This window comes from Sciurus vulgaris, assembly GCF_902686455.1.
Source record: "Sciurus vulgaris genome assembly, chromosome: 4".
Taxonomy (NCBI): Eukaryota; Metazoa; Chordata; class Mammalia; order Rodentia; family Sciuridae; genus Sciurus; species Sciurus vulgaris.
In genome coordinates, this window is record NC_136464.1 from 24,394,558 (window position 1) to 24,417,391 (window position 22,834).

The following is a 22,834-nucleotide window of genomic DNA, read 5'->3' on the forward strand; positions in this document are numbered from 1 at the left end:
ATTTCATTTTTCTTGCCTTATTGCAGTGGCTAGTACTTTCATCAAGATGTTGAACAGGAGTGGTCAGAGTGAATATCCCCAACTTTTTCCTGCTCTTCAGTATCTTATCATTAAGTATGAGGCTAATTAATTTTATAGATACCCTTGATTAGAAGTTCCTGTCTATTCCTAGTTTTGTTAAGAAGTTTTTGCTCCAGACATTTACCCCTCCCCCCATCACTAACTAGCTTTGTGAATTTGGACAACTTTGAATTTAAACTCCTCTGTCAGAAAAAGAGAAAAATAAAATACATGTTGTTCCTTTCTGTGATGATGAGATGTTGTATATAAGACTTCATGAGTATAAAAAATAATAATGAATAATAATAATGAATCAAACAACATTACCATATGTAAATTTATGATTATACAAATGGTATGCCTTTAACCCATGTACAAACAGACAAACAACATGCATCCCAATTGTTTACAATAAAAAAAAAGAAGCATTCACTATATGCCACAAAGGAAAGAGATAATGCATTTCCTTAGGGGATGTAAAATAAAATAGTTTTTGGAAAATATCCAAAAACTGTGGTTTTTATATGTGAGTTTTCTAAATAAAACTGGGATAGAACCAACTCAGTAGGTTGAGAGAAATTCTTTTTACTACTGAAAACCTGATTTTAAAAAAACAAAAAAGGGAACAGAACTAATATATAATACACTTCAGCCAAAATGTAACACCTAATATTTGTTCCTGTTATATTTCTATCTGATTTTATGGTTTTTTTTTTTTTTTTCAATTCATGGCTTCTGACAAAGAACATTCTAAGTGTTATGCATGTTTTATCTCATAAACTTTCCTGTACCATAGACCTTGTACTCATTTGGACCAGCATTCTTGAACTTCAGAAAATAAATTTGAGCTTAATATAAGAAATTGTTTTTAAAAATAAATAATACTTAAATAAAGGAGCTGCCCATCAAAAGAAAAGGATGGATCTTCAGTCTCAAGGAAGTGGAAAACACATGGTAAGTTTCAGGAGAAGGAATTCCTATATTAAGTAGAAAGTCAGACCATCATGTAAAGTTTCTCTCAACTCTTAAAATATGATGACTACCATCCATCATATAGATGTGACATATGTGGCTTTAAAAGGTTGACACAGAAAGCAAAGTCAAGGCAAGAATACACCCAAAACTGGTCTGTGGGTCTTTTCCTGAGACCAGCTCTCCACTCTCTGCTGTCCTGATGGGTTCTTCAACCCCACAGCTCACTCACATGCCCCATTTCTTTCTCAGCAGAAAGAGTCAAATCATACAATTTTGAGTTCAGTCTTTATAACTCTCATGATCAATGACTTTAAGTATGTGACATTATCTTCTTAAATCTCAAAGAGCTCTTCTGTTGCAAAACAAATTAAAAAGAGTTTGGGTCATATCTCCCCACCTCAAGGATTACACTTATTTAAGGATTAAAAGAAAGGAAGAAAGGAAAGTGGGAGGGAGGGAGGGAGATAGGCAGAGTGCTAGATACATAGTAACAAGTGCTGATTGCCTTCAAATCTTAAAAATAAAAAAAACAAATGAAACATATTTGCCAAATGTCTGTTTCTGGCATGCATCTATGGTTGGCCTGGAACAGACTTCTGGAGAGAGCACATGTAGGTTTACTTAATGTATCCTGAATGATACAGCAACACCCACTGCCAGGTCAGAGCAGAATCTGATTTGTACATTTCCTAGTTTCTCTAACAGTCCTTTTCTATTTGGTCAACCCAGAACCTTGTGAGCTGAGTTGGGCAAAGGGAGTGTTTTCAGATCACAGAGGAAATTATATCCCAGAGAGGTTAGGGAATTTTCTCCTGGTCTCACAGCTAGAGAGTGGCAAAGCCCAGGACCCTAACTTATAGGCAGATAGGTGCTTGATCTCTGTTCTTCTGGGTCACCCCTATTAGAAAATTTGGTTCTATTTTCATCCTTGGGGATGCTAATTATATTTTCATATATTTTTATTGAAGTTGGTTTTATTTTCCTTTGATACTGAAAATGTCCTACAAATAAAGTCAATCCAAGGAGGAGTGAAATGTTTGAATCAGTGCAAAACGATGCCTTTTCAGTCAAATTCTGTGTGAGAAGTGCACAGCCACAAGATACAAAGGAGGTCATATGTTTGAAATCTTGGGGTTCCACTGCTAGAACAGAGATCTTTATCTGTAGGGACAATAGAAGCTTTGCTTACCTTTGCATCTCCAGGGTCTGATACATAGTAGGTCATCCCTAAATATCTGTTGCATGGATGAATGAGTCCTTTTGCAAATAATTGCTCAGTTACTTTTTCTGGTAAGCCTGACCATGTAAATGATTTGTTTATTTAAATCAAGCAGTCCCTGCAATTCACCATGTGAATGTAAAATACTGTGATGAGCTACAGACATCCCTGTTCAATTACACTGAAGATGCCAAGGAAATTATGAACAGGAGTCTCAAAATTCATCACATTAACTCACATCCCCAGAAAATTCATTCCTGAGGGTTTATTTCAACGAAATGTCTCCCTTGGGACCAGAAGTCTCTTCCCCCACTCTGGGAAATAAGGATGGATATGGCATTAATGGAGCTCAGGGTTTTTCATCTTCCCAAACCATTAAAATGCAAATTGGGGGAGGAGCAAGACCCGCAGGCAGATCTCCCTGGGCCTAGCCTGAGCTGCAGGGGCACTCACATCCATCCGCAGTCCGCACCTCCATGTGCACCAGGTCCGCCTCCTTATCCAATCCGGCCACGGACCTGCAGAAGGAAGGGAGACAGAGGCTCAGTAAGGACAGGGACAGCAGCCAGCAAGGTGGAAGTACCTGGGGTCCTTACTTGGTATTTGGTTGTCTCAAACAGGACTGTCCTTCACCATAGGAGCACTGGCAGCATAGCCGTGTGGCTGACCCTAGAAACTGTCACCTGTAATGGTTACTATGTCCTAGAGTGGTGTTAATGAGTCAGTAACTCAAGAAGAGAAGGAGAAGGAGGACATGATGAAGAAGAAGACTCCACCGATGCTGGTCTAAACCTCTGTCCTTGGCGCTTCTCCACCACCCACCACCTTCTGAGAGGTTTTCTTTTCCCTCCTTGGTCTTCCAAGTGCTGGTTACTTCCACCACTGTTTCCTGCCCGTTCTGTTGGCTTCAATGTGTGCCCTCCTGATTTAATCCCATCTACCCTTCCTTTCTCCTCCCTTACAAACAACGACATTCGAAATCTGATCTGGCAGGGACAGAATTCTCCCAGTGACTGGGTTCAGAAACCTTAGTGGTCTCTGGCCAATGGCTAGAAGAAGAAAGGCTGAGAATCCCTACAAATAACCCTCCAGATCTCTAAACTTCCACATGTAAAGCTCAGGCAACTCTCTCCCACCTTAGGAGTGCAAGGCCACAGTCAGGCCCAGAAAGTTAACGGAAATTGCCAATGGGCACTTCCCCATCATGCACTAAAGAGCACATTCTCTCTGGCAAGCTCTGCTCAGAGTCTATTTACTCTTATTTTAAACGCCATCTTAAGATTGGTTTTCTGGTTTTCCAGTCTTCAATAGGTAGGAAACAACAAGTTAGAAATCAAGTAGATTAATGGTGAGAATCAACAGCTGATACCTAGGTGGCAAGAGAAATAGAAAATAGATGAAAAACAGACTGAAGAACTCCAAGCCCAATCTTCCACACCATAAACCCCTATGCTTCTCAATAGCCCTGGGCATGGCTGCACTGTAGGATGGTTCAGGGTCTGACATCTATAGCAAAGGATTGAAGGCACAGAGGAAAGGAAGCAGGGGCTCATGAACCTACCCATTGCTCTGTTTAAGAAGCCAGGTTTGCAAGTGATATATTTTAAAGAAAAAAAAATCATTTTTGGTTAAAATAAAATGATTATGTCTTGAAAGCTCAAACTTCAGTTATCTAAAAAGCTTACTTATACAAATTGTTTTCTTCCCCAAAATAAGCTGAAAAATGAGGCATTATTCTAATGGGTTATTTACTCCAATGGTCATTGACACACTATCTTTTTGTTTTTCTTTACCCCATTGGATCTTAACAGCAAACCCCCAAGGTGAGGAGAACAGGTATCATTAGACATATTTGATTGGAGGGGAAACTGAGGTGTGAAAAAGTTTGTTTGTCTAATGTCACAGAGGGATTGGTCCAGAAACAGACAGATGTCTTGACTTCCTGTCCCAGAGCAGCTCTGATGTCCTCCTTATGCCAGCATCTCCCTCCTGTTCTTCTCCAGTCACATCTCAGCTCTTCCTCCAAGTGCACCTGGCCTCGCCCCTGCAGCAGCCCTCCCTTCCCTCATCTCACTCACGATCCCTTCCTCTGCTACACCTTGGCATCCTTACCTCAGTGGTCCTCCAACTTGGCTGCTCATGAGAACCACTAGTGGGTGGGCGTTGATGTACGTGGATGTCTGGGCCGCTCCCTAGACCAATGAAGCCAGAACCTATAGGACAGGATCAGGCTATCGGTGTTCTTTTAAAGCTCCATGGGGATTTCCATGTGCAGCTTGCAGGAATCAATCACATCTCTGATGTTATTGCCATTTCTGTCTTTCCTACTTGGATATAAAATTTAAAGAAGTGGGACTCTGGTTTATTTATTTGGAACCCTTGACCATAATATGCCTAGTATCTATTATGTGCTCCCTGTGTTGACTGATGTAATAACTCAGTCTACTTGTGATGATGCCAAAATTTCAATGTGAAACTCACTTGCAGTTGGACACATAGGGAGAGAGGGCATCAGGAGGGACTATACCAACACCTCCTCTGCTCAGCAGCCTCTTGTTTCTTTATCAGCGAGTTGTGATTCTCAAGATTAGAAGCTTCTCGGTTGTTATTCTTCCACCCTTTCCCCATGGCCACTGGCAGGGTGGCATGGTCACAGTTGGAAACATAATGATTCAGCCTGACTGTGGTCATCAAATGCTGTGCTCTGCTACAAAGGAAGAAGTCCGTGCCTCTGCAGAGCTTGAAAAGAGGCAAACAAACCTCATTTCCTTCTATCTAACTCATACTCCTCTTCAAGGCTGTACCAAGAATCGAGTCCTCCTGAAAACCTTCCTAGATGACAACAGTTCACGACCATCTCTCTCTTTTACATCTGCAGAGAACTCAGGCACACCCTCCCACCGTTACATGGTAATGAAGCTGGTTTCCCCTTGAGTTGGGCTTGGCTCACTAGAATGGATACCTGTGGTTCTGTCAGCTTAGTGCACCTTCCCTTCCATCCTGTGCGTATCTGTCCAACCAGCTCAACCTGTGCTTTGGCAAGTCTGGTCAAGCTCGGTGACCCAAAACTCTGAACCTCCAAGATGTCCTGTGATCCTATATGATCATGAGACATCTCAGCTCTGGCAATCAAGACATGCCAGGAAAATTGAAAAGATCTCCCTGGGAGTCCTCCAATTACAGTAGGAATGAAAGAATTCTATTTCTTCTCTGGTCACCTGGAGGTATGTTTCTAGTCCAATAGAAAGAACAAGTCTATAAGAATGATGTGGATATTCAAGGGCAAAGAATGGACAGTGGGTGGGCAAGAGAGAGGGAGAGGAGACAAAATGAGAACAGTGGTCAAGAAAAGAATAGAGAAACAGAAACACAAACCAAGATACAGAAAGAAACAGAGACAGAGACAGTCCATGTATAAACACACATCTTCGAGATCACACAAATGGAAGCATACTGAGAGACAGATACACAGCTAGGCACAGTGGAGTGTACACACATCTGAATCCATTCATTTCCCAGCCACACCTGGATTGACCAGCTTGCTCAGACACAGGAGTCCACAGGCTGCTTCATTGGAGAGGGTTAGTATATTTATTTGTTGACACCATCAGTTTTAAGTAGAATAGCTCATTGATATGCAGCCCATTAGACAGTAAGCTTCCTGAGGGCAGGGGGTGTACTTCTCCAACATTTGCTACAACATACAGTTCAAGGTCAGACAATTCTTTGGATTAAATGATGGGGTAATATATTGCAAAGCTACTCTGTCCCTGGGTCAACAGGGGAGGAGATAAGCCAATCTCAGGGGCAGAAAAATAACTCCAGGAAAGGGGAACATCCCTCCCCTTGGTCAGAGCTGTGGCCTGCTGGCCCTCATCTAGCACAGAGATGTCGCTGCCAACCTTGCAGTCCTGACAGCAGGAGCCTCGGTTCTCAATGTTATCACTGTTGACATTTTTGCCCAGATTATTCTTCCTTGTTGGGGCTACCCCATGCATCACAGACTATTTAGCAGCAACCCAGGTTTCTACTAGATATAGTAGTTTCCTTGCAGTTGTGATAACCCGAAGTGTCTCCAGACATTGCTAAGTATCTCCTAGTGAGCAACAAAACCACATCTTTAGCTGGACACATTTCATCTCTGCCTGGACTCTGTGCAACCCCTGTTAACAAGGCAGCAAAAATAAGCATTCAGAAACAGCACTTCATATCCTAGTACAAATACCAATGCTGCAGAGAAGCCCCTGAACTACTGATATTCTGGACCACACCATGGCATTAGGAAACTACCTGACACTCACCAAGCAGAAGAAATCAGGTCCAAAATCTTAAACTCACAAGCCCTTAATTCTGGAAACTCAGTGTAGGAAATGTGCACACAAAGAGACCAATCAAAGAAACACAATAGAAATATTTGGTGGGGTTTTGTGGGAGGGGGAGGGTGGAAGTTAGAAGGGATACACTTGAGGAAATGTTTAGGAAAGTACATATAATAATGATGATAAATGCTAACGGGTTTTGAGACCATTTCCGTATCAGGCATTGTGTTTGGTATTTATAAGCATTATCTTAATTAATCCTCAAAATGAGTTTTTAAGGAAGGTACCATTTATCTAATTTTCCTCCTTGGTAAAATGGGGATAATAAGAGAGATTAAGTAATGTGCCTAAAGCCACATGATAATAACAGTTCTCAGACATTGAGAGTACACCATGTTCCAAGGCACTATTTTACATACAGATGCTGATCTCATTTAATCCTTACATCAACTATGAGTTAGAAATCAATCTTTCCCCCTATTTTAAAAGGGCATAATCAGTCACAGAGAGCCTAAACTACTTGCTCAAAATCACGTAGCTAGGAAGCAGCAAAATTAGGACTTGAACAGGTAGGTGGCCAGAAGCCTGGAAGCCAGGAGCTTCACTTTCCCTGTAAACTGTCCCACCTGTGGGGAAGAATTGAATTTGGGTCCACACATCCCTCCCAGAGTCAAGAGTCTCATCGACATACTGCCTACCTGCTTCCCTCAGACCTGAGTCCCTTGAGGCAGGCAGTACTGTAGGGAATATAAATACATTCTGTATACATTTTCAAAATCACCGAACATCTTGGTTCTGGACTACACCAACTGAGAGTCACTCATATTTGTGATAACTGGTAAAAACGTAATGTTAGGAATTGAAAAAGGAGGGTGGGTCAATGGTAGAGGAGTAGTGAATTGGAGAAGTTTGTAAATAAAGATAAAAACCACTGAAAAGGAGGATGTTCAGGGCTTGGGATTGACTCTTGAGACCTATAAAGGTGGAAGGAGCTGAGATGTATAGGAGGAACCAGGGCATTGCCAAGGCTGGTGGGAAGGAGATGAGAGCCAAGTCGATGCAGATATGCCAAGTAGCAGCTTTATGAATGCCCTAGCACCTCTTCCATCTCCAACACCCAGTTTCCCACATATTCTCAGGGCTAAAGTTAGACCAAGATGGAGCAGTCGGCCAGTAGCAGTATCCAGTGCAGAACCAACCACCAGACAGGAAAGGTTCCCTGTGGTGGTGTCTGCAGCAAAGAAAAGATGAATTTACAGGCATCCCATTGAAAATGCAAGGAAGAAAATGCTTAGAGAGCTTCTAGAAGTATTGGATGATGCAGAGAGATTACATCCATACATGCTGCTACTGATGCAAAACATAAGCACGCCATCCACAGCCCCTGTGTTTGGGTGTACCATAGTCCTCGTTTTAATTAAGTGATTTTAAAACAAAATTTCATGGTACAAAATAGAGTTAAGATATTACAATTAGATATGAGTCTATGAAAACCCTTGGAAAAATTTTAAATTCCTCCATCATGAATTCTCCATAGGGATTTTCTGAATCCTGATTATAGAAAAACCAATGTTTCCTAGTAGATTTTAACAAGCTTCTTCAAGAAAGAAATAGGCCCTTTATTGAAAACTCACAATCACATTTTACACATATGTGCCAACAAAGGCTTTTAGTTTCCACATCTGTCAAACAGGAGGAGCATAATTCTTACTTCACAGAGTCATGGGAGTTGAATGAGCTGAGTAGTAGACACTTAGAAGAATGTTTGGCACACAGAACGTGTTCTGTACATTTTTAGTTATCATTAGCTTTCATTTGAAGCACCAGGTAATCTGATCCACCCTCCTGCCTGCCTTCCTCTCTCCCCACCCTGGGGCATGGCCTACTGATGACCACGTGGCTCTCAATGCTGGGTATGGAACTCCGTACCACCACAGGGTTCAGTTCTGATGCTTTCTCCCTCTCTAGACTGATGGTACATCACGAATCCTGGGACAGAGCTCTTGATAAGGGCTCCAGTGACACCCTGGTCTCCTCTTCAGAAATCATGTCCTGGGTTGAAATCATTTTCTTTCCTATTAGATGTAATCCTTGACCTCAGGGGTTTTTACAGGATAATGTATCAATTTATCCAATCACAATATGGCAAATGATAAAAACATTTTCATTCAGTCAGACAAACCTCATAACACCCTGCCTTCAGTATTCTGAGTTCCAAAAGAGATTTCACTGGCCTTCCTGTGCTCCAGATAATGTTTATATTGTGGACATCTCACCTGGTGTGGAGAAAAAGGAAGGAAAAGAACTATCCAGAGCTGAATGATGTGTGAGATAGTCTCCACTTGGGGGAATTGATTGTTGCTAATTTGCTAACAATCAATGAGCTCAATAATAGCACAAGGATCATCTAAAACCTTGAGGGAAAAGGCAGCGATTATTCTCCAAAGTTGGGAACACCTCTGAGTTCTGAACAAAGACCATGGACACAGGGAACAAAGGGAAATAGGGAGCCATCCTCAAACCTCCAGGGAAGAAACTAAAAGTCCCCTCCTAGAACCATACACTCACAGATGTTACTGACAGGAGAACATGAAAAGGATCGAGTGGTTTCAAGCTTATTTTTGGTGACCATGCCCTCTGCACAAAGAGTCTTCAAGTCCTGTCACGTAAAATAGGTCAGACAGGAACTTCTCCAAAACCGAGACAGCTCGCTCAGACCCAGCAGTCCCCGAGAGAGCCAGATGCAGCAACCTTTGAAACATTATCATTTCATCTGAGTCCTTCACTTCTTAAATCAGAAAACTGAGCCTCTGCCACTGCCCAGAGACATGGCTAGTTTGTGGCAAGCGGCACTAGAATCCAACTGGGACCCTCAGACTCAGTCTCTTCAAAACATACTCAGCTGTTAGGAGGAAGGGTAAGGACCGAATCCTGTGCATTTCCTCTGTGTGAATATGGACTCCAGGGTGGAATCAGGATATGAGGAGGAAGATACTGAAAGTGGGATACTAATGAAGTCAAAGTACCCGACCAACTGGTCAGCTCGGTATGGTGACCACAAAGGAATCTTCTTACGTGAATATTATTTTTAATTGACCAATCATACATATATACATTAATGGGGCATAATGTGATGTTTTGATATATGTATATAAGTATATGTATGTGTGTGTCACACACACACACACACACACACAATGTGTGGTGATTTAGATCAAGTTAATTACCATATCTAACACCACCTATCATTTTTGTGTTGTGGTGATCATTTACTCTTTGTTATTTTGAAATATACGTTATTATTGACAAGTGTCACCCTGTCCTACCTCAATGCATCTCTCCAATTCACCCCACAACTTTCTTCCCAGTATATCTCTGCAAGCTGTCCTTCTGCTGGGAATATTCATTCCAGTCCACTTTCATTGGTCCTGCTTCTGGTTCTGCTCAGCTTAGGACCTACTTCCCAAATCTCCTTACCCTGGAAGAATATCAGAATTTCTTTGGGAAAGGAAGTGTCTGAAATATTAAATACCAAGGTGCAGGCCCTGCTTCTGAGAATTCTGGTTTAACTGATCTGGAGTAGTAGTCATTCCATTCTGATTCTCATTTTAGGAACAACAGAATCTCCTGGCATGCTTGTTAAAACAGGGATCAATGCGGGGATGTACTTTATCACCTCTCATTTGGGAGGCCTGGGTGGGGTCTAAGAACAGGCTTGGGTCTTAGAAAATACTCAAATGACAGAATGATAGTGGTTATGAGTCACACTTGTAGAACCGCTCACTTGGAGTGAAGTCCACACAGAAGTCGGTACCTTTTAGATATTCCCAGGTGATACGAATGTATAGTCAGAGAGGAGAATCACTTCTCAGTCCAAAACACCACCTCAGACTGCACAGGCATCTCCCTCCCAGGTATCAGAGACACAGGGCAGAGCATCCATTCTGCTGCCAGACCCGAGGGTCTTAACTTCATCCCTTACTAACTGTGGGATCATGAGGAACGTACTGAACCGCTCCATGCCTCACATTCTTTCATCTGCACAACAGGGAGATCATGACAGCCCTCACCATTATTTTTATGAGAACTAAGTGAATTAAACGTATGTAAAATACTTAGACAAGAGAGGCATGTGTTAACACTTTATATGATGTAATACTATGTGCTCACATTATCTTAAGTGCAATTAATATTTGTTGAACACCTCTACTGTACCAGGATTTTAGATATCAGCTTAAACATGTTATCTCACTTAATCCTAAGCAAACTTTGAGATCAACGAAGCATAATCATTTTTCTTTTCTTTTCTTTTTTCAAATGAGGAAAGGGAGGTTTTCAGCTCTCAAACTGCCCAACCACTCAGTGAGAAATGAGGAGAGAGAGAGAGAGAGAAAGGGAACCTGGATTCAAACGTAATCTTACTCTACCTTTTATTATTTGTACAGCTAATTTTTTCCCTCCTTCTTGATGATGCTCTCCTTAAAGACAGACTCTAGATTTGATCAAACTCTGCCTTCCACTGGCGCCAAGCAACATGTCTTGCACTGCATCTATTAAATATCTGTTGAGTAGATGAATAAATACATGGATTCAAATAATAACAACAACAACCCTGGCAGTACGTGTAGGATAAATGTTGAAAATATTTCTATAATATGATGAAACAGATTTCATTCATTTAATTAATCTCTAGGCAATTAAGTGAATAAAGTCTTCATTTTATATTATTATGCTGCTATTTTCCCCATTTATCCTCAAAGCAATACTGGGTCTGTCAAACATAGTTGACTGATTTGCTCGACAAATGTGCACCCCCTGTGACAACGCTGGGGCAGCAGAATCTCAGGGACCTCATCCAGCTCAAGGGCTCCCCTGGCAGCCACTTTAAGAGTGTCCCTTCTTTTTTTTTTGGGGGGGGGGTGCTGGGGATCCCCAGGGCCTTGTGCTTACAAGGCAAGCATTCTACCGACTGAACTATCTCCCCAGCCCCAAGAGTGTCCCTTCTAAATCACACATATGCCTGCTGCCTCTATCAAATGCTCGCTTGCTCTGGATTAGAGATTTGAGGTGCAGACTCCCACATCACGTCTACACTGTGTGGGCCTGCCCTTTGTCTACAGCCAAGAAGATCAGGGCCAGGACCCTCACTCAACTGGGTCAGACTTTGGGATTGGCCTGAGAGACTGTAGCATGAGACTTGAAACAACCTGTCTTGGATATTTTAAGCTGGTCTATCAGAGATAAGACAGAAGCCAAGAGAAGAGACAAAAAGAGAGGACCACACGAATGGATAGGGTTCTTCCTGAAGTCTAACTGCATTTCTTCTCTTGTCTTCTTTCACTCTTTAAGTTACCTTTTAGTAGCCAGAGCCATTACCAATACACCCACTGTGAAGTTGCTCACCATCAACAGGGCCTTCCCGTGGGACCTGGATATCTATGTGCCCTTCAACCTCTTGTTCTCCTGGCAAAGAGCCACTGATTGGAACAATGTTTTGCAAACTATATATTTCAAACTATATATTTAGTGGATCAAAGCCAAAATGCATTTCAAAAAATAGAAGACACTGGAAAAAAAAAATAACAGACTACATTTTGCATGGCAGACTAACGTATTTTCCATGTAACTTTTGCTTAAGTTATATATATAAAAGATGTAGGTTTATACTGGTTCACAAGTATGATGTAATTCTACCAGGGAAGCAGTTAGAAAAAGAAAGAAACTGCATGGTCTAATTTAATTTAACACGTTTTCAAGCTCTGGAGGGCTGGAATCAAATCCAGCAGCCACATGAAATATCTTCAGGACAAACCTCCATACACATCAGCAGGTCACTTCCAATGATAAGGAAGTTCACTTCAGCTGAACAGGAGCCAAGACTTGGTTGCCTGCTGGCAGTTTTAATGTTAAGCTCAGCTTTGGTCACTGGAATTTCATGATTGCGTTAATGTAGAGAATCCATGAAAACTTACCTAAACACTGTTATGGTTTGGATGTGAGGTGTCCCCAAAAGCTTATGTGTGAGACAATGTAAGAAGGTTCAGAGGAGAAATGATTGGGTTTTGAGAGTCTTAACCTAATCAGTGAATTAATTCCTATAGGATTAACCGAGTGGTAACTGGGGACAGATAGGGTGTGGCTGGAGGAGGTGGAAATTAGGGCATGGCTTTGGGATATATATATATATATATATATTTGTATCTGTCGAGTGGAGTCTCTCTTTGCTTCCTGATCACCGTGATGTGAGCAGCTTCCCTCCATCACCCTCTTCCACCATGATGTTCAGCCTCACCTTGAGCCCCAAAGAATGGAGCTGGCCTCCTATAGACTAAGACCTCCAAAACTGTGAGCCCTCAAATAAACCTTTCCTCCTTTGCAGATGTGCTGGTTGGATCATTTAGTCGCAAAGCGAAACAGCTAACTAAAACAAGACAATGGAATGACTTCTCAATTAGGACATAGACCAGCAATCCTTTGGTAAATACCTACTGAATACCTACTTTGTGTGAGCACCCAATGAATTGCTGACGGCCACCATGTGGCAAATTTGTTTACTTTGTCCTATGGGTTACAGCCAGGCATAGCTCCTGTGAACAGTTCCATATTTCTAAACAAGACCATGTTTCATAACACACTCTAGAAAAGACAGTTGGCACATGGAAGATGCATTAATCCTATTAAGAAACCAAGCACATTGCAGCATTTGACGAATGGTAGCAGAAAACAGGCACAGTCCTTGTCCCCAGTCATTTGATTTTGGACCTTGGCATTTCAGTTCCCATTATCTCCCTCCTGAGCATGCATTGCCCCTTTAATAGATAATTTTGGAGTGACAGGTAGAGGGACTTTCAAAGAGCCTGTAGTCTTGTTGGATCAGGAAGGGTTTCACAGAGATGGGAGGACTGGGGCTAGGCTTGAAGAATGTGTGGGATCAGAGAGTCAGGATGGCAGACAGTGATAGGATCCAAGGCATGAAGTGTGATGGACAGCCTGGAGGGCAGGATATTTGGGTCTGTCTCCAGAGGAAGCAAGAAGGCAGAGACAGTGAAAAGCCACCATTGGTTCCTAAAAATTGAACTCTACATTGTCCCTTCCATTGGACCATTGTACCATTGGTCCATTGTACCATTGGACGAATTTATCTGTTTCTGAATACGTATTCATTCTATTTCTTTAGAACAAATTTGTGTAAAGGTGATCTTCATGGTAGAGTCTATGACTTTTTAAAATCATATATCTATATGTTTACCTTAAAATCATATCTCTCTCTCTCTCTCTCTCTATATATATATACATATATCTTAAAAATCAGAGCTTGGAGCACTGCTTTATGGAGATATTCTCACACCATTGTTCACCAAGTGCCTTTTCATAGCCACTCAGACAGGTTGACACCAAAGAACAAGAATACAACTCAGGATAAAGTGGCACCTACTGAAATGTCCTAAAGTCTTGTACATAAGAAGAACTGAGGGAGACATTTATATTGGCAAGAAGTTCTACAAGAGCTTGAATGGAGAAGGAAGGTCTCTCCATCATCCCCATCACCACAATGCCGGATCTGTTCTGGGCAGATCAGCACTAACTGCCCATTAACTACACAATTCCTCTCACTTGCTTGCATACAGGTACTTAGCACCGACTATGTGTCCAGTACCAAAAGGGAAACCAGGAGAGAAGAAACCAAGATTGGTAACAGCAGGTTCCAGATCTCTAGAAGCTCAGACTGGTAGGGTGAGCAGCACTTCAGGGCAGATACTGGTAAGAAAATGTGACACGCACTCTAATGGTGAGTATTCTGCTCAGAGTGTTGTGGTCGTGTCTTCAAAAGTGAGTTGAAAAGAAAGGTATATGTGGATGAGGCACAGAGAATCCTGTGGACCCAGCGGTGTGGACTTGTGATTTTTCTTGGGAAAAACAAGTATTGTCCAAGAGCTGCCTGTGCACCCACACAGAGACCAGCAGTAAGATGGAGATCAGATGCCAGAGGGGGTGGAGGGGTTACTAAAGTCAGGTAGGATGCAATTTGAGAAAGAAACAGGTTCATAAAGGTTTAGAGAGCTGTTAAAGGAAAACAACTGGAAATGACTCTCCCTGCCCGTCATCTTTTGAGCTTGAGCCTGGGGTGATGTACTTAGTCCTACTGAGGTCTTATCACACTGGGGACTGTTTTTGGCTCAGAATGAATATTTAGACAATATTTCGTCTCTTACATAGTGGTTCAGAGAGAAGCTTGGAGTCCTGGATCCTAGATCCTATACTTACTAACTGTGTGATGCTCGACAAGTTAGTCATCTAAACCTCAAAGTTTTCATAACATTCGGAAATTCCTCACTTGATCTTGGGGAGTGTGTTAGCTTTCTGATAGTATAAGGAACAACGGAGATAGTCAACTATAAGGAGGAACAGCTTATTCTGCCTCTCTGTTTTGGAGGTCTCAGTCTGTGGTGAGCCCCGTTGCTTGCAGACACCTGGCAAGAGAGCACATCTTGGCGGAAGTGTGTTGCAGGGCAAAACCATTCACTGCATGATTGGAAAGTAAGAGAGAGAAAGAGAAACTGGCTGGAGCACCACGATCCCAGCCAGGATATGTCCCCAGTGACTTGAAGACCTCCCAATAGGCGCAGCCTCTTCAAGTTTCCACCACCTCTCAACAGCACCACCCTGGGATCCAAGCCTTGAACACAAGGGCCTTTGGGAGACACTTAACATCCAAACCACAACAAGCAAGGTGAAATGAAAAGATACATGCCATATTTAATGAACATGCACATGGGGAATCCAGAACTTCACGGGGTATACAGAAACACATGAGCACCCACAAACATATAAACATCTATTTTAATATCTACAGATTATATAGAAAGTGTTCAGTACAAATTGTGTTGGAATTTAGTAGAAGGAGCACTAGCCTGAGATAAAGACCTTGATTCTAGTCAAAATGACTAGCTGTGGTGGCCTTGACTAGGTCACTTGACCCTTCAGGGACTGGTCTCTTCCTCTGCAAATTGAAGAGTGTGACAGGGCTGGAACTCTGAGGAAGACCAGGGATCCTTTCCATTTCTGGTTTGTTAACTCCACAGCTGTGGAGGAAGGAAGACTTGGGAGTCCCCCATTTGTACTGCCAACCCCTTCAACTCCCTTTCTCAAGGGAGTGTGTGGCCCCACCTTGACCTTGATCAAGTAATTGCATGAGAAGAAAGAGGAACTTCCCAGTAGTGAGGGCCCCAGGGTATCTATCATCACCAGCAGGGCCTGCAACCCTCAGGAGAGGGCTTCTCTTAATGTTGTAGAGTTGCCAGAACCTGCCTACAGTTGTACCTCAGCAAAGACCAGATGAAGGAGCTGTTGGCGGGCAACAGGTGGGAGGTCTCAGCACTCGGTAGTTGTCTAATTTTAAGGACCTCAAGGGTGGACATCATTGTTCCCATTCCACAGATGGGCACTCTCAGAAAGCTGAGGTCAATAAAGATCCTCTGGTAGGTTACGGCAGAACTGGAACTCACACTTGGCTCTGCCGACTCAGCCTGGTGCTCTCGGTATTGTCGGCTTCTACGGCTACCTCTCAGATCAGCCACGAGGCCACATGTAATTAGCTGCAAGATTATGTGGTACCATTTGGAAGTGCTAGAAGAATTCAGAGAGTTAATTAAAAAGGCAAAGGGCATTAAGGAGACAGTTTGGGAGGAGGGGAGGACGTTCTGTGGAAGTTCTAGAGAAGAAAGAGAGAGGAACCAGGTGTATTTATAGACTAATAATGTGCAAACGGGGGAAAATGTGCTGCCTCGGGCAATTCTCATCAAGTTAATGGATGTTGCCAATTACCGTGGTAACATTTTTAATTGTATCTCTGCTCTGAAGAGAATAAAATCAGAATTTCCTAGTCTTTGCCTCGGGACTATTAGGGACCCGCATTCTGCTGCATTACTCCAGCATAGATATACCCACCCAGAGTCTACACTGATGGACTACTCACAGCGATCCCAGACCCAGACTGGGGTTGGAATAAGTGGTAGCAAACAGGGCATCTCTTATGAGTTCAGGTGTAGAAATGAGTCTGGAAGACAACAGGCCTGTGTCTGAAGGAACAGACGGTAGCCACATGGGAACCCCATGAAAAAGACAGCCACCACGGTATCCGCTTTGGTACTTGGTACCTGTGAACTATTTCAGGGTGAGTCATCCCCTATGATAGTGTAATCTCCATGCCTATCACCTTATGTAACATTCATAACAATTCATGTCACTTGAACAGTGATGCCTCACCTCTACATTGTAAGCTTCTTAAAGGGAGGGGTTGTACCTGCTGGTCCCACCCTGGTAACTCCACTTCCTAGCACAAGCCTGGCATTCAATTATATCATTGGAAAAACGATGAAAACTCCCACAAGGAATGTACAGTTTTGCATGTATTTTGCCAAGAAGGAACTGGATCGGACAGCTAAGTGACTTGTCTAAGTCACTGCAGCTAATAAATGGCAGCTACCCAAAAAAACTGGGTCGGATGGACTTGGCTCCAGAGCACACCCTGGGAGGCACTGTGCAGGCTGCCCTCTATGGTAGAAGAGGAAGAGAGAGAAGGAATGACCCACATGTGTTCATCAAAGACTGTGCCAGGCACCATGTTGCTTTATGTCATTTAATCCTGAGAGGGAATCCATGAAGTAGGTATTGGCCACAAACTGAAAATGTAGAAAAAGAGGTCCTGACTAAAGGAGCGTTTAAGTGACTTGCCCAATGTTCAGACAGCTCTGTAACTCAACCTCGACAGAGCTCAGCCTCAACAGAGCCTCAACTTCATGACTTCTGGGACAGTGACACACCCAGAGCAAACTACATCTTGAAAACCCAAGGCTTTGAGAAGAAGAAAATAAAAGTGCGGGTTGCCAAGTCCCACAATCAAATCTTTTAGGGAAAACCTGGGGACAAATTGTGACATAGTTCCCTTCTCTGATGCTCCCTCCACCCCAAGCCAGGGCCCCGCCTCCCCAGTACTTATCTCTCGGGCTGCTACATCCCATGGTCTCATGCTTCTTATGGTTAGGTCTCCACTTCCTGCCCCAGCACCCAAGATAGTCCCCCACATAGGCTGGCCCTTGCCAGCTAATACTCCAGGTTCCAGAATCAACCACCAGCAGCCCAAGGGAATGCCCAGTCCTTTAACCAACAGGAGCCAAAGAAAAGTACTTGAATGAATAAGATCTCCTTCAGTAGCAAGCAAGGACATCTTGGGGACTTTCAATGCAGACCAGTGTTAACCAGCTATACCTACTATACATGCACCAGTCAGTGAACTATTACGCCCAGCGTCTCTCTCTAACGGGACATGTGGGAGAAATACCTCCTTTGCCAAATCCTGGAAGGGATCACAGTCTAAGTGCACATGAGTGTGCAAATGCTCTCATGATCTCTACACTTGGGATCTGCAGATAGCTCATGCCCAAGTCCCTGCTCCCCAGTGTAGAAAGCCAACTGTGCTTCAATTTAAAGCCAGCACTGGTCCCCTCCGGCTTCTTCCTCCCTCCCACCTCGTTCAGTACATTATTTTGAGGTGGAGGCAGACTACAGTGGAATAAAGCATAGTTTTCTACTCTCAGAAACCTAAGTTCAAATCCCAGCCCCACCACCAACAGTGACATGGCCTTCATATACTCTGACCACACTGAGACTTAGAATCTTCATCTCTGAAAAGGGAATAAAGCAATACTTTCTCACAGGGTTGTCATGAGAATTAACCCAGATAATGGTATGACATTCATAATACAGGCTAAGGAGTACCCACATACGACAGCCATGTATTAATCTTCACGAGAGAACAACAGTCCTTGACCTCTGCTGCTGTTATATACCCTCCACCCCATTTTACCTGCACATACCTGACTATAGATATATCTGTTGGCTAAAAGGATCAACAGGTGAATTTAGCAGATCCAATATACAGGTAGAGCTGATTGACCTGTCTCCCACCCCATCTGAGCTTCCCACCAAAGCCCAGCATTTCCAGAGGCCATTTGTTAAACGTCCCAGGCCCTGAGAGATGCAGTACAAGATGAACATGCATGACCCTGGCAGAGAGCAGCAGCCTCCCATGAGAGTCTGCTCACACCTGCATCCATCAGCCTGGGAAGGGCTGCCCAGGGGAAGAGCAAGATGTCAGACCCTCTGGGACAATTAAACTTAAACAGAACCAGACACTCTGGAATCCTCTCTTGGGAGTCATTCTGCCGATTCTGGGGCTGGGGCAAGATCACTTAATAGGCCCTTTTTCATCTTTAATTTCTCTGATTCAGAAAGTTTACAAGATCAATTGCTAAGAGGGCTAATGTGAGGAGATGAGGCAGCAAGTTGCTCAGGGCCCAGAGTCAGCTAATTCCTTAGCTTCTAACTAGAGCCCACAGGGACCCACTTATATAAAGCCTGAGAGCTCCTCGCTTCGCTCCATCACCCCTCCCATCCACAACACCCTCTAAATAAAGGATCTGAATTGCAACCTAGCAAGAATAGCACATCAACCTCAAGCCAGCCAGCACTTGCCAGGAATCTGTCATATCTTGCTTAATACTTTTATACTTTTGCCCAGGGCAGGACTCATGAGTTCAGAGTCTTTTCTGCACAGTCTTCACACCAAGGGACCCAGGGACCTCGCATCTTCAAAGACTATTTGATGTGGTGCAACCTCATGATCAAGTCAGTGGTTCTCAGACTATGTGGGTTTAAATCCCACTTCTACCTCTTTCAAGCTGTATGACTTTGGGCAAGTTACATAAACCTAAGTATGGGTTTCCTTATCAATAGGTGGGGCAACCATAAAGCTTCCTGAGCATTTAATTAAATAATGTCAGTAATGTGCTTAGTATGTCATTTGCACTCAGAAAATACTACCCATCATTTACTGCTCATTATGTTTGGGTCTCTGGATCAAATATTATGGACAGTCAAGAATTAGGGATAAAGGATTAATTTAAGATGGAGCAATGCTACGAAGCTCTTGGGTGTCATGAAATATGAAGCCACACTCACACTCATTTTGATAATATCCTAGAAGCTTTTGAGATACATCCCTTGAGAGAAGAGACAGCCTCTTCATTCTGTTATCCTCCTCCCTGTCTCCTTTATTCCTGTAGGAAGTTAAAGCCCCACCCTCACCCCACTCCTGCTACATGGGAAGCCACAGTAACAATGCTGGATAATCACAGTTTTACCAAATGGATTCTGGAAAGAGCATGAAAAAGTTGCCTCCCATGTAGGAGACCTACATTCTCCAAATGGAAACAAAACCCAGAAGGGGAATAGCACACTCCAATTGCCCCGGACAATGCATCCCCCAGGATGCCTCAATGACCATAGCAGGACATTTGCTTCTCTTCCCCGTCATTATCTGCATATTTTCCTTAATGATGGAAGAATTAAACTGAACTCCTGCACAAACTGGCTCTAGGGCATTCTGGAAAGCCTAGAAAAGAAGTTTCAATTTGTTCACTTGCTGAGAATGAATTCTGCCTCATATAACTCCTGACAAATTGCCATTTTTAAAGGGTTTGTTAATTTCCAATGAGCAAATGGCACATCAGATATCTTGTTTATTCAACAGATGCTCCTGAACTAAACAAATGCTTCTTGTTTAACAAACATGGAAACATCTTGTCAGCTTTGCCGAGATCATCCTGTTTAACTATCAAGGGAAGGTCCTGTGGTTTGTTGAGAAAAATATGAGCTGCTTCCCTCCCTTGTAGGGTCTCCAAAAAGCCTGGGGATGGTGGTCCCATTGAAAAAAATGATGTGAAGCTCCCAGGTCCCAGACTGGATGGCAGCTCTTAGATAAAGGACCTGAAATCATTCCTTTGTCTGATTCAGGTCTACTTTATCCAGAAATCTCCTTGATGCGAAATCTGAACTGAGCATTGAAAGAGACACTATCCGAGACACAGAAGTGGTGTGAAGTCATGATTAAAATCAATTTTGGGGTCAGCCCGGGTTAGATCCTAGCCCTGCCACTCACTACCTCTGTGAACTGGGACTAGTTACTTAAGTGCTCACCACTCAGTTTCCTCAGCTAAGTTACAGGTCTACTAATGATGTGAAGGGCAAAGATGCTGATGGTAGTAATATATGCTCATACTCTTAATCCTAATTATATTTAAGGGTATTTTAAATGGAGCTGAACCCAGGAATGAGTCTCAGGAGCAGAGAGAAAGGGTCTTGGAAAGAACCCCATTCCTATGTCCTCCATTATTTGAAAGAAGTGAATGTGACATGTTTGATAATGTGATGGCTCAGCGACTCCAGTCAGAAATGAACCTGAACAGACAGTGGAGCCCTTCCAAGCCTCACCACTTCAGCCTGATATCATAATTACTTTTAGCCAGCGAGCTAAAGATCTGGCTAGACTGTGAGGTGGGGTGGGACGGGGAGCGCTGGAAAGAAAGGAAAGAGGCCAGCTTGCCGGGAGCACATAAGCACACATGGAGAGAGAGGATGGCTGACCTCTGTCAGGTCTGAATGTGCGATGATAAATCCATCTGCCGATGGGTGCGCCAGTACAATGTATTAATTATATGAGGGAATGCATTTCAAAGCCTCCCTGCTGGAAAGTATCACAGAGAATTACCTTGGGACAATATCTAACTCACTGAAAATTAATTTACTCCACAGTTTAGATGCTTGGGAGGGGTGCAAAGAGACACTGACTCCAGCTGAGCATGACATGGCCATGTGCTGTCTGAGGAGTTGCAGACTTATCTGAACTGGTAGAAGGGCTGCAGAAGACCCTCCAGGCATGGTTCATTTTCTGATGGAATCTTCACAGCAACCGCATGAGGTAGACAGTGTTATTATCACCATTAGGCTGATGAGGACACGGAGGCTTAGAAAATCTGCCCACCATGTTAGCACTTTTAGTAGAGGAGCCAAGAGGTCTGTCTCCAGAAGCATGCCCTTAGCCACTCTGTGAAAGTGTGAGAGAGGGTTCAGGGAACTTCAAAAGTAGGTAATTTTTGAGCAGAACTTCAAAAGATAATAAATCAATTGCCTGGAATTGCTCAGAATTGTGTATCCTGCCTCCCTCACCTGGCAATGGATGGCCTGATTGAAAACCTGGAGACGCATGTGCAGAACCATGATCAGGATAGGGTGTCAGGGGAGAAAAGAGGATCAGAAGATGCCTGTGATTTCCCAGCACTCTGTTGTGAGAAAGCACTTCTTGCCATGATCAGCGATTTGTACTTTCATCTTAAGGTTGTTTTTTTTTTTTCTATTTCCAATCAATCTTGATCCCCTGAAAAATCCATGGTGGGTGCTAGTCACATGTAAGACTCAATCAGGTGGGCAAACCTCAATTTGATTTGGTCCCAAATAATCTTTAGCAAAATTCTGCAGATCAATGGTTTATATTCGCCTCATCTCTTTCTGGTCTATTTCAGCAGCTTAATGTGGTCAGTAAGAGAGGAAGATAAGAGGCTGGGGACACATTCACGGGCATCCCATTGATTTCTGTTCATTTAGAAATGCAGATATGTAAGGGTGACATAATTTTACTGACAACCTTGAATTGACTCAAAATTAGCAAAAAAGAAAAAAAAACTACAAAAGGAGGGAGATAACTCATCAACAGCCATTCTTTATTATTGGCCACAAAATCTCTGTGACACACTTCACAAGAAATCATGACTCAACCAGCATGTCATTATTCTTTTATTTAAAATAGTTGATAGCTCTTTCTTGATTTTAGCAGCAGACATATTTGGCAAAAGGCTGACCTCATTTAACCCGAGTTTCAGAAAACCAACAAGGCAATACAGAGCTGCTTCAAGTAGGGGCAAACCTAAGGCCAGAAGACAGAGCGAACAGGGCCAAAAGAGGATGAGGAGGACCTGGTTGCAGGAAGGGCCAATGGGGACAATGAAGGTGCATCTGGAGCAGTGCTTTTGCAGGAGACCAGCAGGCAGGGGAGCTGGGGCTGATGGAGCAGGGAGGCAGCCAGGGCGATTTGAGTCTTGTAGTGAGGGAAGTGCTTGGGTGGTAGGATAATAACTAAGGTCATCAGAGAAATAAATTCACCAATTTGGGGAAAGGAGACAAACTGCTTCCATATATTTGGGAAATGGTAATATATTCAGTTAAGAATAGTTTAGGAACACCTTTAAGCATTAAAAAGAAAATAGAGACAAAAACAACAACAACAAAGAATAGTTCAGGTTTTGAGGTATGCAAGGAAACATCACAGTGGAGTTATGCGGCGGTTGCTGAACAGTACCAGGATATT

At 43.0% G+C, this 22,834-nt stretch overlaps 1 protein-coding gene across 2 annotated transcripts in view; it reads right to left on the bottom strand.

Moving 5' to 3' along the window:
* The window catches only part of SORCS3 (sortilin related VPS10 domain containing receptor 3), a 582,251-nt gene that overhangs the window by 157,208 nt on the left and 402,209 nt on the right, over positions 1-22,834 (bottom strand). For both annotated transcript variants that reach the window (XM_079135987.1, XM_079135988.1), the window contains exon 6: positions 2,708-2,772. In XM_079135987.1, coding sequence (XP_078992113.1) covers positions 2,708-2,772 — 65 coding nt within the window. The remainder of the gene's footprint in view (positions 1-2,707; positions 2,773-22,834) is intronic.